The 23940-nt window shown below is 42.3% G+C and overlaps 1 protein-coding gene across 1 annotated transcript in view; it reads left to right on the top strand.

The window, feature by feature from the left end:
• Positions 1–23940, top strand: part of LOC143924257 (carboxypeptidase O-like) — a 71201-nt gene that overhangs the window by 5079 nt on the left and 42182 nt on the right. The window contains exons 2-3 of the mRNA XM_077448464.1: positions 17865–17940; positions 21322–21446. Coding sequence (XP_077304590.1) covers positions 17865–17940; positions 21322–21446 — 201 coding nt within the window. The remainder of the gene's footprint in view (positions 1–17864; positions 17941–21321; positions 21447–23940) is intronic.

Genomic DNA, 23940 nt, shown 5'->3' with positions numbered 1-23940 from the left:
AAAATTTTGTAAACAGGTAATTTTGTGCACTGGTGGGGCTGCACTGATAGCCTCTTATGAGGTGGCTCTGGTGAGCACTGATGAAGAGGCACTGATGGGCACTGATAGGCAGTACTAATGGGCACTGATAGTTGGCACTAATGGGCACTGACAGGCAGCACTGATAGGCAGCACTGATGGGCACTGGTAGGCGACACTGGGCACTGGTAGGCGGCACTGATAGGTGGCAATGATGAGGAGACACTGGTGGGCACTGATTGGCAGCAGTGGTAGGGGCACTAATTGACAGTAATGGTGGGCACAGATTGGCAGCACTGGTGGACACACATTGGCAGAAGCCGATTATCATCTCTTATCTCCTCTCCTCATGCTGACAGCTTGAGAAGGAGTGGTGAAGAGAGCCGGTAACTGGCTTCTGTTGACATTATGATCAGCTATGACCATGTGTTAAAGAGCCGCTGATTGGCTCTTTACCTCAATCTGTATTCAGCAGTGTCCGTGGACACTACAAACAGAGAATGTGCCGCCCGCTCCTAGCAGCGTGATCACAGGAATGCTGAACTGGAGGACCACACTGTAGCCATCATTTGGCTATAGTGCGGTCGGCAAGTACCGTAGTTAATAAAGGAGGCCTATGTGCTATATTCTTACACTTAGGCCATCTGTTAAAAAAAAACGAAAAAATTTTATGATCATTAAGGACTACACCAGATGCAGATGGGTGCATTTTTAAACTCAATATAAATTCTGTACAGCATGAATCTATTTCAATGAGCCTAGAATGTAACATTGCAGTTCTTTCATATGTTTAAAAAAGTATACCATGCTGCATTTTTCCCACACCTAAATCCACTGCAAACGCAAACGCATGAAAATGCATCTTAAATAAATACAAAAATATTAAAAACAAATGCTTTGAAAAGGCACTACAAATGTATGCAAATGCGTTGAAAACACATGTAAATGCAGATGCAGAAAGGCACAGTGAATGCAGGGATTGTGGTGTAAACAAGCCCTCAAACATAATATTAGATGTTCCTTGTTTTGTTTCACAAATGTTTTTATTGGGTTTTTTAAATTTGTTACAAAATAAAGAAATCATTATACACAGAAATGTGCTCCAACCAGTACTTATGAATGAGTGCACTATAGTGCTATGTGTTTTACTGGAAATGCAATTCACATTGCTAGTAATATAAATAAAGTACAAAGAGTACGTAAAGAGTAGGTAAGGAATTGCCGTAATACTATACTCCCAGTGCTGACAGTGAAGTTTGCATTATTCACTAGTGCTGCCAGTAAATGTTCATGCAAGCAGGAAAATATATTAAACTTCAAATACAATGTCTGCCATTCATACATTTCTCAATCTGTGCAATTCTGTCAATAGTTGATCCAAATAAATTCACTGCACCTCATTGTGCTCAAAAACCCCGTGCTTCACCTATGTGTAGGGTGCCCGTTCAACATGGATATAGACCCATATGATCCTCATGTGTTTCTTCAGTCCTGCCCAGATGCTGGAATTTCTTTGAGGGAGCATGTTCTGCTGTGAGAAGATTCACCCCCCAGAGGCTGACATATGTATGTTTACACTTATATGCAAGTTATTGCCATGTTTATTGTGTGGTGGAACAAAGATTGTCAGTGACTGAGCGCTTATACCTGGTGCTTGGTGCGATTGATGTTTTTTTTTATGTTTTTTCCATTTGCCAATAATCACTCCAACCATTGTCTCCTTCGCACCAAGCTTCTTGCGGATGGTCTTGTAGCCCATTCCAGCCTTGTGCAGGTCTACAATCTTTTTTTTTTTCATAATGTATTATTAAGGTATTTATGCATGTACAAATCACATGAAGAAAAAGCAAAGAACACTGGAGTTTCACCATTAGGAAATCAACAAGTGGAGTTGTAGGCAAAAATTTATCCTAAAACAGAACATATCAATACAAGTAGAGTGGTAAATATAAACTATGCGCAACTAAGTATAGAAAAGACAGTGAAGGTTGTCGGTACTGTGATTTTCACAAATGTTGATTGTAAAGCGTGAAACAGAAGGAGAGTTATCCCAAGATGACTCTAAGAGCATGGATTGGGTTGGAGTTCCCCTGTGGTTGTGATTGTTCGGGGAGATATGATTGTGTAAGCGTGGTAGGATTAGGACAAAGGGCCAGGGCCCCTGGAGTCAGTAAGCCAGTTGTTCAAGTTAGAAATTTTTCCATTAGAAAGTGTGCTTTAGCGAACATATATTCAAGATGGCAGTGTGTGTTTAGGATGGTATTAACTTCTGCTATTGTAGGTGGGTGGGGAAATTTCCATCTTCTAACCATGCTGCTATAAAATTGGGAGTTACAATGGTTTGAAAGCAGGGAGGCCATAAGGAAGATGCCATGCCTAGTAGAACCATCAGGGGAGTAGGGCTAAACAGAGCATTAGTTATGGAGGTAACCAGAAGGGCAACATCTGCCGAGATATTGGATAGGTTGGAGCATTGCCACCAAATATGGAGAAGAGCCCCAGTGTTTCCACAATTTTTGTCCAGGAGTCAGATGATGCAGTGGGATATATTGGTGCCAGTTTAGCAGGAGTAAAGTACCAATTATGGAAGTTTTTTGCATCGATTCCCAATGGGTAATACAGTGGGAAGCTTTTAGAGTGGAGGCCAGAGCTCAATACCATTGTGAGGTGGTGAAAGTAAGGTGGGTTATTCGCTCCCAATATTGCATTGAAGAGTTTTTGATCGATGACGTTGGGTTTACCAGTAGTTTGTAGATGGATGCAATGCCAAGTCCCAAAATAAAGCTGATTGGTCCATTGTGTATTGGAGAGAGCTGAATGTATCTGAAGATACATGTAAACACTTCTATGGTTCCATTGATATTGCTGACATAGGTGTTATAAGGAGCACAGATGATTAGTGGTGAACAAGTTTCCAATGGTGTTAATACCTGCTTTGGTCCAAGGAGTGAGGGGGACCTGCAGGATCAAGAGCTCTAGGGAGGAAAGGAGCAGGTGTGAAAGAAGTTCCCATGGTATGCCTTGAGTTTGTTGGATTAAGGACTTCCAGGTTCTTATTGCGTTGAAAGTGTCCAGGAACGAGCGAGAAGGTTGTGGCTGTAGAAGTAGGGCACTCAGGAATATCTTGGGATTAGTTGAGAGGGCTGCTCTCTCAATTTGCAGCCAGACAGGCACTTGAGTGGGATTCCACCAGGCCTTGGATTGATCAAGAATTGTAGCTTTAGAGTATGCGCCAACATCTGGGGCACCCATTCTGGCAGATTTTGAAGGGGTGCACAGGATATAGCATTTGAGCCTGGATCGTTTGCCATTCCAGATGAAGGATACCAGGGTGACTTGTAGCTTGGCCAGTTGTACCTATAAGATAGGCAGCGGGAGAGTTCGGAATGTGTATAAGATGTGGGGTAGCAGGTACATCTTTGTCAGGGCTATGTGGCCAACCCAGGAAGCATTAATTATTGTAGGCTTTGGGTGATGTGTTGCAATTTGTCAGGAGATGTAGTGGTTGCAGGAAGTGTTGTAAGTCTTCACTGGTAGGAGGGGTGACAGTGTAAGACTGGGTTAAATTATACAATGTGGAGTAGAAGGAGCCAAATTAGTTTGCAATGTCCTTAGGGGTTATTATTCGCTGGCCCGTGGCACTTGTGAGATAGGGGATTTTGGAGCTAGTAAGCTGGCGTTTAAATTGCAAGAAAGGTGCCGGGTTTATTATGTTGGGAGTATCAGGTAAGGCAAAGTCTTTTTAAATAAAAGTCAAAATTTCCCCGTAGGTGCCCACTGAGCTCCTGCCTTGGTTTTTGGAGTGCAAGATCAAGGGTAGTTGTGAGAAAAGGTTTGTAAACATGCACTAACCTAAGTAGTGAGTTCTCTAAATTTCCCTAAAAAATTATTACATATAGAATAAAGCATAAATTACTGTGTAAACAGAATGAAAAGGTTTTTCAGTGCATACATGCAGTATAAAGCAACAAATGTAACCACTATTGTACCTCAATTAATTGTAAAGAAATACATATAATAAATGTGCCAACATATAATTGAATAGATCACCCAGTGTATACTAAGGAGGTTATTTACTAAAGGAAAATCCACTTTGCACTGCAAGTGCACTGAAAGTACACTTGGAAGTAAAGTCGCTGTAGATCCGAGGGGGACATGCAAGGAAAATAAAAAAACATAATTTTAGCTTGCATATGATTGGATGATAAAATCAGCAGAGCTTCCCCTCATTTCAGATCTACCCCTTAGATTTAGAGCGACTGCACTTCCAACTGCACTTTCAGTGCAATTTCAATTACACTTACAGTGAAAAGTAGATTTGCCTTTCGTAAATAATACCCTAAGTGTCAATATTATAAATGTCCATGAAATTCAAATCTCTCAAAAGAATAGTCCAATGATTGGTGTAAAGTCCAACATAAATTAATTCAATTAGATAATCTTTCACCACACCGCTGTCCTCATGCCTCCACTCCCCTTATTCAAGCACACTCACCAAATAGATTTGCCTCCTACTCTCGTGTTTGGCTTAATGCGCATTCATCCACTCCTGGATACAATGCCAAATGCACTTGAAAGACATCCTTTATGCGTGACACACTGTCCTAGATGCCATAAATCAGTTTGCCCCACATGTGAAAATAAAGAAATGCTCTAATAGTGTAACACCGTCTCACACACTTTATTTAAAACAGCACTTCAAATATTACACTCACATGTGCCAAATAGCAAACAGCGCCAAACAAAAATCTTGTCACAGCAAACCAAACATTGGTGAAGCAATCGGAATCGGTCACGGCGGACCCAGGGTGTGCGATAAACTTTCAGTAATCTCACCCACTCCTTGCCCCATGAGACACAAGCCGGTGTAATAGATTGCGTTCCTTTGTCCTACACCCTGCTCAGTAGATTGCCAGGAGCGGGGTGTAGGACGGAGGAACACAATCTATTACACCGGCTATTAGAAATTATACATTTTAAATGTGACCTGTTTCTGATATTGGGGACTCGCAATGAGTATTAAGCCTCCTGATAGTTTTTGTGTTAATTTGGTTATTAGTGAACATTTTGATGGAGATTGGTGCATGGTCCGACCACGTAGTCACTCCTATCTTAGCTTCCTCAATTAACTGAAGTGTGTGCTTATCAGTCAGGAACAGGTCACTCCATGAGCAGGATTTTTGTGAGAATGAATAATAGGTGTAGTTCTTCTCTTTTAAGGAATGAGTGGAGGGCTGTGGATCTTTTTCTAGTGGAATTGGAGGAATCCAGGGAGTGGTCAACAATATTATTAAAATATCCATAAATAATGAGATTGTATTGGCGATATGAGTGGAACTTTTCGATGACAGCCTTGTAAAACTGTCTTTGATGGGAGTTGAGTACGTAAATATTAAGAAGGGTCAGCGGTTGGTTGTTAAAGGATGCGGATAGAATAATCTATCTTCTGTCAATGTCAGTTTCAACATGCGATAGCTGGAAGAACAGAGAGGCTTTAACGACAATCATTATGCCAGCTTTTTTCTTAGTGGCATTGGCATAGAAATAATGAGAAAATTGTTTGTGGGAACATTGAGGGGGATTACGAGAAGAGAAATGCGTCTCTTGTACGCAGAGTATATCTGTCATGAACAGGTGTGACCAGAACTGCGTGGACTGAAACAGAAGGAACCAAACGCATGTAAAGTGAAATAATATAGTTTATTAAGATGAGTGAATATAAATATAAAACACCTCCAATACAACACAGTGCACAACAATCCAACAACCAGACAGGAGATAATGTCAGCTCCAAACTGCCAGGAGACACCCACTGGTGGACACCAGTACTGCGGTCCAAAGATCAGACAGTGCCACCAGCAGGTGAAACCTTTTCTAACAGTTCCTCCCCCTCATTGGAGTGGCCTCTAGACCCTCCAACTAACCACAGATGTAAAAAGTCCATGGCATTAAGCCGGGCAGGGGGCAGAGGCATATCAAGCTGAGCATGTAAAAAGACCATTGTATTAAGCCGGGCAATGGGCAGAGGCACATCGAGCTGGCTAGCAGACAGCGGCACATCAAGCCAGGCCGTGGGCAGTGGCACATGAAGCTGGGCAGCAGGCACATGAAGCTGGGCAGCAGACATGGGCACATCAAGCTGGAAAGCCGGTAGCGCCACATCAAATTGGCACAGGTACATCAAGCTGGACAGCAGGCACAAACACATTGAGCTGGGCAGCGGGCATAGACACATTGAGCTGGGCAGAGAGCACCTTAAGCTGGGCAGCGGACACATCAAGCTGGGCAGCAGGCACATCAAGCTGGGCAGAGGGCATATCAAGCTGGGCAGCAAGTACAGTCACATCAAGCTGGACAGCAGGTAGTGGCCCAGCAAGCTGGGCAGCGGGCACATCAAGCTGGGCAGCAGGCACAGGCACATCAAGCTGGGCAGTGGACAGGGGCACATCAGGCTGGGTAGTGGACAGGGACACATTAGGCTGGGCAGAGGACAGGGACACATTAGGCTGGGCAACGGACAGAGGCACATCAGGCTGGGCAGCGGACAGAGGCACATCAGGCAGGACAGCGGGCAGAGACACATTAGGCTGGGCAGCGGACAAAGGCACATTAAGCTGGGCAGCAGACAAAGGCAGGATCCTATGGGTCATAAAGAACTTCAGTTTTTTTCTTCGGTTTAGCCACTGAAGTTCTGTAGGTGACTGCAGGGCTGTAAGTAAAGGGTGAAGCAGATTGAAGATAAGGGCTGGCCTACAGTAAGGAAGAGGGAACAGTGGCTAGAGGAAGTTTTTGTGGGGTTGTTGTAGGCAGCCAAGAAGAGGCAGGTGGATCAAAGGCAGGATAGGTGCAGCGTGTAGAAACAGGTTATTGATATTTGGTTGGAAGTAGAGTATATTGGGCTGAGACTGAGGTTGCTGTCTGTGATGGGGGGAAAGATTTTTGGCCAGGCAGGTGTCTGGTAGCAGTAATGGATTGTTGTGAGATGACTGAGGCTGAGTGTATTATATCAGACCATGCTTGGAGTACTGGTTGAACAAAATGCGGTTCACATGCTGCCTGTCTGATAAGGGACTGTACTGAGTTAACGCACTCTACTTGCACCTGTTGGGAACAAGCTGAATAGTGCTCAAAAAAGTATGCAGAATCATCCTCCAAAAGCCACACTAGAAATTCAACCTGATCAACATTGAAAGGGTGAGAAAAATCATCACTGCCTTTTGGAATACAGGACAGGGCTAGCCCTGCACACATCTGAATTAAAGGCTGAACATCCCCAAACAGCATATAGCCCTGGTGAACTAAGGAATGAGCTGTGGAGTCAAGCGCCCATCTCGGGCCACAGCTAGCCATGCCCCTGAAAGTCTACAATCTTGTCCCTGAAGTCCTTTCACAGCTTTTTGGTCTTGCCCATGATGGTGAGGTTTGAATGGAAGAAAAAGATTCTGCGGACTCGTGTCTCTTATACACATAATGATTTGTTGTTAAGAGCACCTTCTTAAATTGACAGGACAAATCTGTGTACCACATGAGCACATATTGTAGCTAGTCTGTGGGAGCCAGAATTATTGTTGGTTGGTGGGGGATAAAATACTTATTTTACACACTGAACTGCAACTCAATTTATAACATTTGTATCGTGTTTTTTTCTGGATTTTGGTTGATATTCTGTCTCTATAATTTAAAATACACCTATCATAACAATTATAGACCCTTCATTACTTTGTAAGTGGGCACACTTACAAAATCTGCAGGGAATCAAATAATTATTTTTGCCACTGTAGATTATAAAACACACTTATTTCATTATATAAAGAATACAGGCAAAACATAGACACAGTAATCTTATCTTCAATATGATTCCTTTTGGATATTATAATGCCTTGTATATTCATGATTTGAAAACGTGATTTAACGTTTTATAGTCTTTTTCAAAATTCGCCCAAAAGTATACATTTATTTATTGTATAAAATAATGAATTACACCTAAATCACTTCTCCTTGACTCCATGATACTTATAGAGAGAATCCAGCACAACAGCGGGAAATCATGAGAGGAAAGATGTACCTGGGAAGGTGATCCCCACTAGACAATCAATGGTGATGCATTGTTCATCACCAAAAAAATCTGTAAACAAATATAAACATGTGCATTTATATGTAAAGGGATTGTATTAGATTACTGATATAGGAATTATCCCTGTGCTTGTCCTACAAAGTGATCAAAGGTATTAAAAGATAAAGGTGATGTGATGTTAGTGAGCCAGTACCTAAATAAAAAGCAGGATAAAAATTATATAATTGTGAAAAAAAAAAAAAAAAAAAAATTATATAACAGGGTGACATAGTGTACCCCAACAATGGGGGACTAAAGTAAATATATGAGGGAAGACTAAACCCCAAGGAAAATGTGCCAGGAGAAAGGAGAAGGAATGACTTCTACCATAAATGTTACCTTATGTTGCTGTGTCAAGAACATAGTCCAGAATAGTGCAAAGTATCCCCAGAAGACTCAGGGCAAACAAGAGAGCTATAGATACTCAGCTATGACCGCGGTTAACTGCCAATGTCCCGCAGACAAGTAATTATAAGGAAGGCGAGTAATTATAGGGAAGGCGCTATCACCGCTCTGTAATTGGAGCCAAAAAGCACTCCCTCATATGAAACGCCGATGGTAACGCACAAACTGCATGCACCACAGCGAGGGCAGGCCGTCGATGCGCAGCAGGATGCCCGTCTGAACCCCCAAGCCACGGTGCACATCGCAGCTCCTGGACTAGAGAAATCACAGCAGCACCATACAGCTCGCATAGCCTACACACCGAATGACACTATGGGGGATATTTACGAAAGGAAAATCCACTTTGCACTGCAAGTGCACTTGAAAGTGCACTTGGAAGTGCAGTGGCTCTAAATCGAATTCCGCGTACACACGACCGGACTTTCGTCAGAAAAGGTCCAATGGAATCATTTCATCGGATATTCCAATCGTGTGTGGGCTTCATCTGACTTTTTTTCAAAAATTCTGACGGACCTAGAAATAGAACATGTTTTAAATCTTTCTGACGGAATCAATTCCTATCAGGAAAACCGTTCGTCTGTATGCTATTCCGACAGACCAAAAACGACGCAAGTTAAATTGTTGTTTTTTATTTTCTTTGTATGTCCCCCTCGGATCAACAGCGACTTTACTACCAAATGCACTTTCAGTGCACTTTCAAATGCACTTGCAGTGCAAAGTGGATTTTCCTTTAGTAATGAACCCCCTATACCGCAAATATAAGAGATGTGTATGGACATACAGTATATAATAGTATGTGGAATCAAATATTAGTACTGAAAAGGCCCTATCCTGTTATGTAACCCACAGTGATGCACCTCCGTCACCCAGATAAGTAATAAGAAATTGAAAACCCTGTAGTTATCAAATACCAAAAGTAAGCTCCATTTGAGTAAAAACAATGGTGTAAATTTAATTTGGGTACAGTGTTGCATGACCAATCAATTGCTAGTTAAAGTAGTGCAGTGCTGAATAGCAAAAAATAGTCTGGTCATGAAGGGGGTAAAACCTTCCAGAGGTCAAGGGGTTAATCATAAATCTGGTTAGTTTATTATCTGTGTTGCAAAAAGATGAGGGAATGTAATTGCCTTTTCCATAAACCGCATTCATATTGTCTGAACCAGTTTCAATTCAAAAAGTATCTCCTTTTCCACAGGTGGTGTTGAAGGATAATTTAAATCTATTGTTCATTGTAATAAATGTGTCCATGCATTGAATTTCTCTGTATGTGAACTTTGTGGGTAGAGAAAATTGCAGCTCTGAGATAAACATTCATGTGACTATACAATTTTGGCCTATCTGACTTTTATTCCAGTTTCCTTCAAAAGTCATATTTTATAGTTTAAATTTGTGTGCATTATAAACAATTGCCATGCATTTTAATGATCTTCTGCAGCCCCCTTGTAGCATGTAATGCTATTAACAAGTTAAAGCTTATATAAGATTTTAGTTAATGAGTTTACATATACTTTTTTATGCTTTAGTTTTATGTTATTAAATATTACTTAATGATCTTTAGTAAACTATGAATAAGTCAGTAAATTGATAAGCACAATCACTTTCATAATGTTAGATATAATCTCTTATTCATTTCTGACACATATTTTGCTCGGTTTGGTACACACTATGAAATGTATTTAGTTATACATGGATTTTTTTTTTGACCTACCGATTACCTTCTGTCCCTCGAAATTGACACCATGACAAATATAGATGGCAAATAAACCCAGGTGGGAAACAGACAACTTTAGATGCCTGACATACAGTAGGTTATAACCTTTCCCTGTGTTCATTTAAAATAAGTTTTGTATAGAGATGTACTTTAAATAGTTATAAACAATATATTTGTAATGCTGTCAATAGACAGAATAATATTTTATTCAGTTCAAAAGATAAAATATTTGATATACAGTTTCCTACTAAATAGACTGAGACAGTTCTGTAAGGTTGTAACCCATAGAAAACAATAAGAACTGCATATCACTTTTATGATATCAGTATATGTCATGCATTGATAACTTCCTGCCCGAAGAAGTATTTTAATCATTACACATAATGGGCAGCATTTGGTTTACTGTGGTTAATACCCTACTAAACATATTACGTCAAGTGAACCTGGCCTAAAAGGCACCCAAGGACACAATGCTGATAGTGAAGATACCATCTTGGCACATTCCTTGGCTTGGATATGTTTTCAACATTACAGAACAAGTACAGTTAAAAGGGTTGTAAATATTATATGCATTAAGGTGAAAAACCTTCTCTCATGCCCCCCAGTGCCCCCATTTTACTTGCCTAAACCCAGTCTTTTTCTGCTCAGGGACTAGCACACCAGTTCTAGCTGGTGTCTCTTGTCCTGATTGGATAGATTGATAGCAACACAGCCATTGGCTCCAGCTGCTGTCAATCAAATCCAATGATGTGGGTACCGGGGGCGGGACCGAGTCATGCTTTCTGTGTCAATAGATGCAGAAGCAGGATTCGGGAGAGCGCTTCTCTGACGGGCACTTGAGAAGAGGAGGAGCTACCAGCGCCACTGAAGGACCCCAGGAGAGAAGGATCGGGGCCACTCTGTGCTTTACCAACTGCACAGTGAAGGTAAGTATGATATGCTTGTTATTTAAAAATAACATAATAATAATAATAATAAATTCACCTTCTGAAAAAATTCCCTCCAATCCACCCCTCCTCTCTTCCTTTACTTGAATAAAGTTTTTTTTAAACTCTTTTTAAAGAAAAATGTGCAGCCTCAACCCTCCATGTATGTCACTCACCTAAGCGAATTACATGCAAAGTGCTTGCTGTGGCTCCTGGGATATGTACAGCCCTTCATTCACAAGGGAGGAGGGAGGTGTGCCTAGCAGAGTGTCATCGTAAGGGGCACCTGGCCTCTCGATGATGTCACAAACAACCTGGTGGTGTGGGACCGAGGCTTGGCAGAAGACAAGAGGATGTCAGTGGGACAACGCTAGATCCTCTGGGTGGGTGAGTATCTAAAATGTGCACAACAAACCACCCAGTAAGAGGGGGTTAAAAAAATTGGGGGGGCTTTAAATGTGGCTAAGCACTGCCAGTTACCCTATGCAAGAATCACTTTAGGTTATGCAAGAAATGTTGAGCACATTTGGTGTTGAGATCCAAACCCTTTCTCTTACCTCAACTGCAAAATTATTATTCTGGGACACCAAGACAATGTAATTCTCAAAAGAACACAGCAAAAAGTGCAAAATGCAAAATGTTAAACATACATACTCACCTCCATGCTGCAGCATCAGTGTGATGCTGCAGGCACCCTACACTGGCTCTAAGACCGAGAACTAAGTGATCACATTACCATTCATCACACAGCTCTTGGTGTGCTTGCAGTAGAGACCAACGACTGCCAGTCACCAATCCCTGCTATGTTCCTCCAGAACTCACTGGAGCACCCAACTGGGGAAGGGGCAGATGCCGCTGGCTCTCAGGTAGTGGCGGCTGGTGTTTTTTTTTTTAGGGGGCGGCAAACAATTTCGCCCACGTGACACCGGTGGAGCGGCACTAGCCCAACTGACACCTACCCCCCCATCACCACCACCCGCTGCCCTTACCCTGGATGTTGGCAGCGAGAGTAGTGGTCTGAGCTGATGCAGCCATCTTTCAGCCCAGTCCTTGAGCACGGCGGGATCAGGAAAAGCTGCTCCGGTGTCCTCTCCTGGACCAGCTTCCGCTGTGCATCTCCTCTCTGCTCCTCCCAGCACTAGGCATCCAATAGGATCACCTAATGCCTGACACAAACACTGCCCATCAAATCAGTTTGATTTTCTTTGAAAGCAATGCACAGTAAAATAATTTGTCTATAAGATAACACGTGGTTCTTCCAAATTCTGGATATGCATCAAAATATTGTTCCTAGCAAAGAAAGTGAATTTTATGTGTTGCAAATACTGAAAGATTTGTTAGGTAAATGCAGACTGATAGTTGCAGAGTATATATAAAAAACAATACCCCCTTTATGTAAAATAAATTCTAACTGGAGAAAAGAAACTGAGCACAAAATAGGAGTTGTTACAATAGCAAGCTATCAGATTTTATTTTAAGGAACAATTAAACAAGAATTCCGATTGATCACTTAGGACAACAATTTCAAATATGAGTTCATGTGGAAGCTGTAGGGTTGTCTTTGCTATCCTAGGTACCGCTCCCCTCCATACGAAAGTAGTAATTATACTATACTATCTAGTCTGTTAAAAAAGAAAACAGGTATGACCACAGTGGTCTGCCTGAAAAGGTATGTAAACTTTGGCAGCACTGTCATCTTGATAAGATTGACTCATCCCACTGGTGTGAGAGGGAGACAGTTGGAATACCACTGGGTTCAGGTTCAGATTAATAAATTGGCTTAGATCCCGATGGATCTCCTCACCCAAGTATCTGAATTGGGAAACCCTCTCTAGTTGTGCATCTGAGGGTCGGAAATTATTGTCGGGATGGAGTGGAAATAATATGGACTTTCCCCAATTTATGCACACTCCCAAGTACTTTCCAAATCTATCGATGACTGACAGTGTATTCTGTAAAGAAATTCCGTCGTCTTTAAGATACAAAAGGGTATCATCTGCGTAATGTGATACCTTTTCATGCAGTGGGCCTATTGTGACGCCTTGTATCTCATGAATGGACCGCAAGAGGACTGCCATTGGTTCTATTGCCAATGCAAAGAGTCCCGGGGAGAGGGGGCACCCCTGTCTCGTTCCTCTAGCCAGGGGGAAAGGTGGGAAGAGAACAGTATCCATACGGCCCCTGGCCGTTGGAGTCTTGTACACGGCCTCGACCCAGGAAATGAAGACAGGACCAAATCCAAACCTGCGGAGGACCTCCCATAGATATCGGCACCCGACCAAGTCAAAAGCTTTATCTGCATCCAGGGAGGCCACTACCGCAGACTGGGCGTCTCCATTCCCAGAGGCCAAAACCACATACAACCTCTGAAGATTTATATCAGTTCCCTTACCGGGCATGAAACCTGATTGATCTTCATGGATTAAGGTAAGTATCAATTTGTTTAGGTGCTTGGCAAGAATCTTGGTTAATACTTTAGCCTCCAAATTTAGAAGGGATATAGGCCGGTAGGACGAGCACAGTTGAGGGTCCTTCCCCAGTTTAGGAATTACTACTATAATAGTTTGGGCCATTGATGGGGGGAGAGCCCCCTCCCTCAGTGTTTTCGTGATCATGTTATGTAGTCTAGGTACTAATTCCTCTGCATACTCTTTGTAGAATTCTGGTGGGAACCCATCCAAACCCGGGGTCTTACCCGCTTGCAGCGAGCCAAGCGCTATTTGAACCTCTTCCGTTGTGATCGGGGCGTCCAGTGTTTCCCTTGCAGAGGGTGTAAGAGTCGGGAATGTCACGTCATCTAAGAAGTCAGAAAGCTCTCATCAGTGCAGTGCACACAGGAGGAATACAGTTTGGAGTAATACTCTACAAAGCAGGGATTGACTGCCACTGGATCGGACACCAGGGCTCCATCCTCTCTTTTGAGTCGGGGAATAGTGGAGACTGGGGACCGCTCCTTAGAGATCCATGCCAACATCCTGACTGTCTTGTCTCCCTGTTCAAATATACGCTGTGTTTGAACCAGTTAATGTTTATTTATCTTTGCCACTTGGAGCAACATCACCTCTCTGTATACCACCCTCATATCCTGACCTGTAATAGGGTTAGCCGTCTGGGCGAAATGGGACTCAGGAGCCTGGGCCTTTTCCTCCACCTCCTCCAATACAAGCTGATCGTTCCTACATTCCCTGGCTATAGAGGATATGTAGGCCTTAAAGGCCTCCCAATCATTCCCTGGTGATGTAGTACCTTTGTTTATTAACCAATACTGTGAGAGCAGTTTGGCTATTTCCATCTCTAACGTAGGGTTGGTAATCCAAAACCTGGATAGGTGCCAGATTATATATATATATATATATATATATATATATATAGAGCAGAGCAGAGCAAGGGGGAGTGGTCGGAGATACCCCAGGGAAGCATCCTGATATCTTGAATTTTAGGGAGCATGCTGACACTACCATATATAAGATCAATATGAGATAGTGTATCATGGGATAGAGAGTGACAAGTATACATGCGTTCTGAAGGGTGCTTTCACTGCCATATGTCCACCAGTCCATACACCTGCGCCCATCTAGATAGAATCGAGTCCGTATTAGGTTCTGAGGAGAGCCTATCCAGGGAGGGATTTGGGGAGATATTAAAATCTCCTACCATTATATTATCTGTAGGAAACTGTGTCAATAATGCAGCAATCGATCGGAGGAGGGAGAGGTAGCAGGAGGTGGCAGGTATACCCCTACAATCACCGTTTCTATTGTGTCTGTGATGGCATGTATCAGCACATAGTGCCCCTCCGGGTCAAGTTTAACCGCTAGCAGTTCAAATCCAAGAGACTTATGGATTAGAATGCTAACCCCTCGGGCATAACCCAAGTGGGTGGCATGATAATGGTGATTCATCCAGGGTCGTTTGAGGCTCATGGTTCTCCCACCGGCCAGGTGTGTTTCTTGGAGTATACAAATTTGGGGATTATATTTCTTCAGGAATGCAAATAGCAAGGAGCATTTCATTTTATTATTCATACCCCTCACGTTCCAAGATAGGACCTTTAGCGGAGCCCTATTTCAATGGGGACTAGATAAGTGGCGGGGAAGTCTCTGTTCCTAGGACCCAAGGGGGTCCGTACACCCCCTGACCCTAGGTCAGCCTCAGGTGACTGTCGATACGTAGAATAAGTTGGCATAGTACAGTATGTGGTCATTGGCACATTGTAGACACTGTGAAAGGGCTGTCTAAAACCATAAAAACAGCAGAACATAAACAACAAAAAGAAAAGAAAATTCAGCGAACAAAACACCCATCCCAACCCACCCTGCACCCTGATAAACATATCTCAGGGTGCTTGAGTACCCAAAACCTAACCCAACAGAACTCTCAAGTATCTATGTTTTAGGAAGTGCTCCTGTGGGGGCAGTGCGTAACAAAGGGCACACCAAGGACACAGTTCCCGATGGCAGGAGTAGGACACTCCGCAGTCTACTTTTCTCTCACTGGAGGCAATATGTTCATAAATCACATTAAGGAGAATATAACTATTGGAGGTGACTAGCACCTGACACTTAGAATCATCTAAGGGTTCAAGCTTAGTTGCAGGAATAGCTATAGTAACTGTACTGAAACTTAGCAGTTGCATTTGAACAAGGCAAACCTGGTCCCCTTGACGGGACGAAAAAAGGAGAAAAAACATAAACGAGGGAGGGTAAAGGTCCCCCTCTGTCTCCAGTCCAGCCCTCCACATTGGTCCACCCCATGGACATTGGGTGGCCTCACCAGGCCCAGGTCAAATGACAGGATCAGGCTAGGGGGGCAACATACAGCTTCAAAGGTCCCATAGCAGCAAGGACATTGTACTCTGAATCAACCCCGCTCACATGTTGCCAAGCAAATATGGGTAGGACTGTCCAGGGGGGGATGCAGGGGGTGATCAGTCTCTACCTCCATAGTGTCTAGTAAGCCCTGTTCTGGCATACAATGGCACGGTCAGACCCCGTGCTTTGCGCCCTTGCTGCAATCTTGGAATCCTACCCCCCCCCCCACGTGTCCCAGACTTATTACCTCAGTACGGTGATCAGCCTGGCTCCATGGTCACAGGGGAATCATCTCCTCTTTGGCCATAGGGGGGTGGAAAGCATCATAGGGGGTATTCAAGTGAGGGGGCCCTCACTTGAGGGCAGTGAGTGAGCTGGACACTGGAGAGGAGATGAGGACATCAAATGAAGGATATTCAGCGGTCCCAGGGGAGGGATTCTAGCCAGCGAGATGCCTCCTCAGGGGATGTGAAAAATCTTGTGGATTCACCATATACCACTTTAAGGCAGGCTGAGAAGAGCATGTTGTACTTTATCCCTTTGGTGCAGAGCTGGGCCTTGATATAGTCGAAGGTTCTCCGCTGCCTCTGGGTTTCAACTGAATAATCCGGGAATATCATGAGTTTGGCGTTGTCATGGCATAGTTCCTCCAGCTTCCTTGCTTCTCTGAGTATCAGATCCCGGTCTCTGAAATTGAGTAATCGGAATATAAATGTTCTCGGCGGTGCCCCAGGCGGACCCCTGACTGATGGCATCCGGTGTGCTCTCTTCACTGCAAAGTGAGGGGAGAATGGCGTCTGTGGGAATAGCGCGTGGAGGAGCTGTTCCGTGTGGGCCACCGGGTCACAGCCCTCAACTCCCTCGGGGAGGCCCACCAGGCAGAGGTTATTCCTCTGGTTTCTGTTCTCTTGGTCCTCCGCATGGGACTCGATGGCTTTCATTTTAAGTTGCAGAGTGCGGAGGGATGAGTCATGTTCTTGGACCATGTCTTCGATGTCCCTGACTCTTCTCTCTGCCTCCGAGAGTCTGTCACGGAACTTGTCCATGTCTCTCCTGACCAGGCCCATCTCCATCTGTATTTGCTCAATTTTCACCATTAGCGAGGTTTGACAGCCCGTAATAGCCTTCATTAGGGCATTAAATTGCTCAGTCCTGAGAGTGGATGGGTCCGACTGCTCAGTTTGGGATGCCATGTTGGTTGCACTCAGTACACGTGGACCCTGGGGCAGCGGTGGGGATTTCAGAGCCTGAATGTGCTTACGGTATGATCCGGTGTTGCCCCTTCTCATTCCCGATCTCAGCGAGCGCTATTTGGGCAGCGTATCCGTGTGTAATATCCCCGAAAATCAGATAATTATAGCCTCCAGGTGCGGGGCTCCTGTTAAGCACGTCCTCTTAGGTCGCCATCTTGACCACGCCCCTGGAGTAAATAATTACGGCTTCTATTTACTTACAACTGTGATTGGGGTATAGGAGAACACTATTTGACTTCTTTGATAAAGTGCAAAATGCATTTAAAAGTACCCAATAAGAATCAGAATTCATCTCACTAATGTGGCTTCAGTAAACCTAACTCTACCTGTTTATAGACAGACCCCCAACAACATTGACGTGTGTGTTCAGCTCCCAAAAGCTCACTCCAAGAATGAAAAGAACTAAGGCTTCAGTCCAGTGCAGTACTAAGGACATTTCATTTAGGGCACTGTACTATACCCCAAAACAACTTTTTTGTATTCACATTTTTGGTGGTGGTTAGTATGAAATGAATGAGCAGTTGTAAATAGGGTCACTAGTTTAACATCACAGTTTTGAAAATAGGATATATGAATCCTTGTAATTTCACAGCACTCAGATTCCTTATTTTCTTTTTATTTCAACAGAGACCAGGTCCTCAAAATCACCCCGAAGACCCACACACAGAGTTTATATTTACAAGAACTTACAAGACAATGGCGGGTAAGAACAGACAAATTCATTAGGTTGAAGCAGACAATGGTTCTCATTCACACAAAGTGCAATGAGATGTGTTATTCTGTGTTAATCAACATAGACTCGATGCTGTGACCTTAGCAGACATTTTGAACCTTAGTGTGCAATCAGCAGAAAGATTAAGGACTAGACACGTGCAATTCGTCTAGTTACAAATCAAAATTTGGACGAAATGTGTGTGATTCTGAGATTCAGATGTATCCAAATCTCCAAATCACAACAGTAGCAAATTTCAATTACTCCAAAATAAATTATAATGAAAATTACAAATTCATTTGCATTCATTTTTTTTTTTCATTTGAATGACATGATGTGATAGTTTGTGCCTCTTGCTAATGTTTAAAGCATCTGAAATAATGTAACGAAATAAGGAATAATCCAAATTGATTCAGATCCATTTGTTTTTATTCTAGTGAGCGTAAAGTGAATATTCTAATAAAATGTATTTTATATTAGGGTTGAGAGACCATTCATTTAATTTGTATGTGCACAGCCCAACAAACAAAGTCAGTTGGGAATGGGGAAATGAATTCAACTTAATACCATAACTAATAAAAACAGAACTTCTGAATACAAATCAATTGAAACAATGAATATATCATGAGAAATAGAAGAGTAGTGGTGCGCTGTACATAAAAAATAATAGAATGCTTAAAATAGTCACAATAAAATATAATATATACGCCAGATAATGGCAAATGCCAGACTAACACTGCAAAAAAATGCCAAAGAAACCCAATGTGGGCTAGTACTGAAAGATAATAAGCTCAAAAAAATACTGACAATAGACAATCTTCAGTCCGTGCAAAACAAAGTGCTTATCTCCCAGGTAAAAAACAATTTATAAAAGGAATATCACATCATACATGTATATAAAAAAAATGTAAAAGTGTCCATAAATATTCCATATTGCATATAGGCTAAAAAATAATAAGCCCAAACTGAAAGTGCAAGTCAAGTGCTGACAACTAACACAGTGATGTCAGGCACAGACAGGAAGTTGCGGGTGAGAGGTGAGTCGGGAGGAAGTAGAGAGGAGACATTGCTGGAAGTGGCAGCAGAAGAGCTGTAATATACTACACTATGGGGCATCCCTCCTCTTTCTAATTTCCGCTTATGGACCCTCCATCCCAGATACCCTAAGGTTGCTCTTAACCTCCCTGGCGGTACGATTATTTCGGATTTTAGGCGCTAAAAGCGGTACAATTATTTTGCATGAAAATTTGGTGTTTTATATTGTAGTCCTGTAATTCTTAGGAATAACTCACTTAAATCTGTCCAAACCAGAGTCTAGCAGACATCCCGGGTATGATAAAGTTTGAAAAATGAAATCATAAATTATAATATAATAAATAACTATAAATAATTATACCAAATAATAATTTAACAATAATAAAAATTATTCAATAATGTAATCAAATCAAAAACACTGAAATTTGCACTGTCATTACTTTTCAGTATTTGATGACGGATCTCCCCACAAATCACTATCACTTAATTTTGCAAGTGATTCCAATTTATTATTGCTGTTTTCCAGCTGGTCTAAAATCATTTTTGATGTAAAGGGACAGTTTTGGTTGCTATGGACAATCTCCAGTTTCCAGGCATAAAGAACAGTTTTTATAATATAAAACTGCATGCAGGACACTGGATAGACCACTAGGGACAAAGGGGATGTGAAATAATTACATACAGCAATGTAATCTGTAAGATTACATTATACTGTATGTATACATGTGTGTTTCACTTTTTGATTTTTGGCGCCGATCTCCGTCCCCGTGCGTCGCAATGCTCGCAGGGAACAGAGATCGGCTCTGTGATGAATCGAGCGGAGGACAAGCCGCTCGTACAGCGGGGGGACATCGCTGGATCCAAGGGAGAAGGTAAGTAAAGCTCTCCCTGCATACAGCGACGCGGTCCCGAGTCTGGCTCGGGGTTACCGCTTTTGGTGTAAAACATCCACCCCGAGCCAGACTCGGGAATACCGCCAGGGGGGTTAAAGGGGATGCCAACGCTGACTGTAGGCAGGATAGATATACCAACAAGGACCTGGGCTACCATGCTAGGAACGGTCACCAAGGACCCAAAAGATAATTACAGCAGTAAGGTAAGGGGAAACCCATATATATAACTAGCACGAAGGATCGCACGGGTCATTCACCACTAGCAGCACTTTACTGAATTGGGTTTACCAGCACCAGCACTTTATTCTCCGGATCTATAGAACCACTACATACTGCACTATATATATTTTTGTTGAAGGAAATATTTACAGACACTCCAATTTATGCTGTTTTATGAATGTTTATTTTATTTTTACATGTATGATTTGATACTTCCCCTTTTTTCTATTTATGTGTTTTCACTTGGGGGATAAGCAATTTGTTTCACATACTAAAGACTGTTATTTGTCAGCACTTGTCTTGCACTTTCAGTTTGGGCTTATTATTTTTTAGCCTATATGCAATATGGAATATTTATAGACACTTTTACATTTTGTTTATATACATGTATGATGTGATATTCCTTTTATTATTTGTTTTTTACCTGGGAGATAAGCACTTTGTTGCACGGACTGAAGATTGTCTATTGTCAGTATTTTTTTGAGCTTATTATCTTTCACTACTAGCCCACATTGGGTTTCTTTGGCATTTTTTTGCACAGTGTTAGTCTGGCAATTGCCATTATCTGGCGTATATATTATATTTTATTGTGACTATTTTAAGCATTCTATTATTTTTTATGTACAGCGCACCACTACTCTTCTATTTCTCATTTTTGTTCAGGTTCAGATATTTCCCTCAGTGTTTGCAGCAGTACGCTAGCTGTAACCATTGGAGTTGGTGCAGGAATACCTCTTTCTATTATGTAAATGAATATATAATCTCCTGAAATAACAAAGTGCTCCGAAGACAAATCTTTCGAACATAACAATTATTTCTAAACAAAATGATTTATTTAACAAATGAAACCAAAACCAAATAAATTTTTCCATTGTGCACATCTCTGTTAAGGAATCCATACTTGGCAGCGATCTATTATATTAATGTAAACTGCTATTGTTCATTTGATTTAGTAAATCAGTTCCAATTTGCACAATGATTACAAAATATTGGGTAAATATGGAGGCTTAAAAAGCTTACCTTTCTTTTTCTGGCCACTGTGTGGTTAATTAGCTTAAAAAATTTTGGAGTCACTGTCTACATATTAGAATGTCATTCAGGAGTCTGACTTGGAGACAGCCAGGCTATGAGCACTTTTAGAAAGAGGACAGCAATGGCAGCCTCTGAATTTCTCTCAATAGAAGTTTCCTTTAACAAGTTTCTTTCTTTTTTTTTTCTTTACCAGCTAGATCTGTGGAAACCAGACAGTGTAGAAGATATTTATATGGGCAGAGAAATCCATGTTCGGGTCCCATCTACCTATGTCCAGCACATGAAAGAAAACCTCGACCAGCAAAACATTCCTTTTAAGTAAGTAGACTCATTAGCGGGAAAATACTGTAGGTTCTATATTAATTATACTAGATTTCTATAAATCTTTAAATATATGTTGCTTGTCAACTATATGTCTTTATATGTCTAAATGAGTAATAGCAAAAGATATTTCAACTTTCAGAACCTCAGCCTAATTAAACTTCCCTGTATGACAGTCTAAACAAGTGTCAAATCCATTGCTCTGTGATGCACAAGCCTCAAAAGTAAACAACACCCTGAGCGAGGCAAATCTTACTTGATTTGTGTCTCACACCCTTCCCTTCCCAGACACGATCGTTCACAGTGGGAGGGTTTCATCAGCAGAGATTGTGCTGGTAATCTAAAAGGCAGTGGCCTAGACTGGGTTTGGCAAGACACTGATTGACAAGCTACAGGATTGTAAATCAGCAATGTAAATGCTGATAGGCACATCAACATTTTCAGTCCACTGTAAAGCAAACAAGCACAGCTTACATGAGCGTGGCAACTTCTATATTCAGGAGCAGTGAAGTGTAGTTTCCATCCTATCACAGTTAGCAGCATTGGGTGGCGTTCACTGGCAGGATCAACAGGTATCTGTGGGAATTTGCAGGGTGAAAAAGAAAGAACCATACATGCATATGCACACATAATTAGGTGCTACATTTTCTATAGTAGCAAATGTACAATTTTTTTGTAATGGGATGCATATGAAATTAAAGTACAACTATAGGCAAAAAAAATTTTTTCATATTGGATAGAGTAAAGATATTTTTTTCACAATCTGTGTCCCATTATGGATATTTACCTTCACTTCCTGTCCCATAGCCAAACAGGAAGTGAGAGGAAAACACTGTAAATTAAAGCAATTCCTTTGGGACCACCAGGTCACCAGAACTAGTGTCCCAATTAGAAGATTTTGCCCTCTATTACCCTTTCTAACCCAAAATGTGGGGTTTTCGTCTACTTTCACTTTCAAATGATAATGGTACACAAGACATATAGAGAGGGTGAATCTCCTTAAGGGGGGCACAGACAGCAATAAAAACTGACAAGCATTCCAATACCTCTACACACTAACAAAAAGTTTTGCCTTTAGTTATGCCTTAAGAAAACATACACAAGAGGGCACAAGTGCCTAGTGTATTTCCACCAAAACCATTTATTAAAAACACACAAAAAATGTTATACTCACAAAAGTAAGATAAAATCAAGCTTATCAAATGCACAGCTCGGGGGACAGATCCCCTTCCTCAGAGCTTTTGATTTTGTCTTACTTTTGGGAATATAACACTGTTGTGTTTTAATAAATGGTTTTGGTGGTAATGCACCAGACATTTACACCCTCTTGTGTATGTTTTTACAGTTACCCGAAGATTGCCCAGTCTGAGGAGGGCTGCATCGTTGAAACCATTACCTGCCAGAAAATCTTTGGACTGAGCAATGGATGGTTCTTTATCTATTATATTTTAAGAAAGATTGACTACATTTAATGGAGAAGCAATTCACTGTTCCATTTGTTGTACAGGTGGCAGAAGCATTGGGTAAGCTGGGAACACCTTTTTGGCGTTTGAGTACCCAGATGCCTACTGAATGAGTTAGGGTGATTATGCTGCCTTAAGTAATACTAGTTCAATAAAGGAAGACATAAAAGATATAGCTACAAGAGCTAAGCTCAGTCAAAGACCATTACTTATAAATCTGCCAACCTTGAATCATGTCACCATTTTTTGAGACCTGCCATTGTCTACTTGGCAAGCTGGGCAACACCACATACTAGTGGTATGATACTCTTTTAAAGCGGAGTTCCACCAAAAAGTGGAACTACCTCTCATTTGATTCCCCCCCCCCCCCGGTGCCACAATTGGCACCTTTCAGGGGGAGGGGGTGCAGATACCTGTCTAATACAGGTATCTACACCCACTTCCAGGAATAGACTCCCGCGAGAGTCACGCCCCTTCCCACACCCCCGCCGTCTCCTGGGAAATACACAGGTCCCAGGAGATAGCGGGGATCACTTATGACGAGCAGCGTGACTCGCACATGCGCACTAAGGAACCGGGAAGTGAAGCCCCAACGATTCACTTCCTGATTCCCTCAATGAGAATGGCAGCAGCAGCAGCCGAGAGTAGAGTGATTGCTCGGCTTTGGCTGCCAACATTACTGGACCCTAGGACATGTAAGTGTCCATTTATTAAAAGTCAGCAGCTGCAGTATTTGTAGCTGCTGGCTTTTAATAAATTTTTTTTAGGTGGACTCCCTCTTTAACCACTTCCCACCCGGCCAATGCGTATATACGGCCGGGTGGGAGCCGCCTGCTCCTGATAGGACGTTTGGGAACGTCATTCAGGAGCAGCGGGATCGCGCGCGCGCGCGCCCGCGCAGCGGCGCGATCCCGATGTGCTCGTGTCACCCGGACACGGCACATCTCAGATCGGCAGGAGGGCTCTGTGATTGGCCCTCCTGATCACATGACGGCCGTGTCCAATCACGGCCGTCATGTGATGTAAAC

Source organism: Lithobates pipiens, unplaced genomic scaffold (assembly GCF_037356315.1).
Source record: "Lithobates pipiens isolate NorthernLeopardFrog02 unplaced genomic scaffold, aLitPip1_a1.2 Scaffold_22, whole genome shotgun sequence".
NCBI classification, from domain to species: Eukaryota; Metazoa; Chordata; class Amphibia; order Anura; family Ranidae; genus Lithobates; species Lithobates pipiens.
Note: the sequence above shows the minus strand (reverse complement) of the source record. Positions and strands in the feature narration are given on the sequence as shown.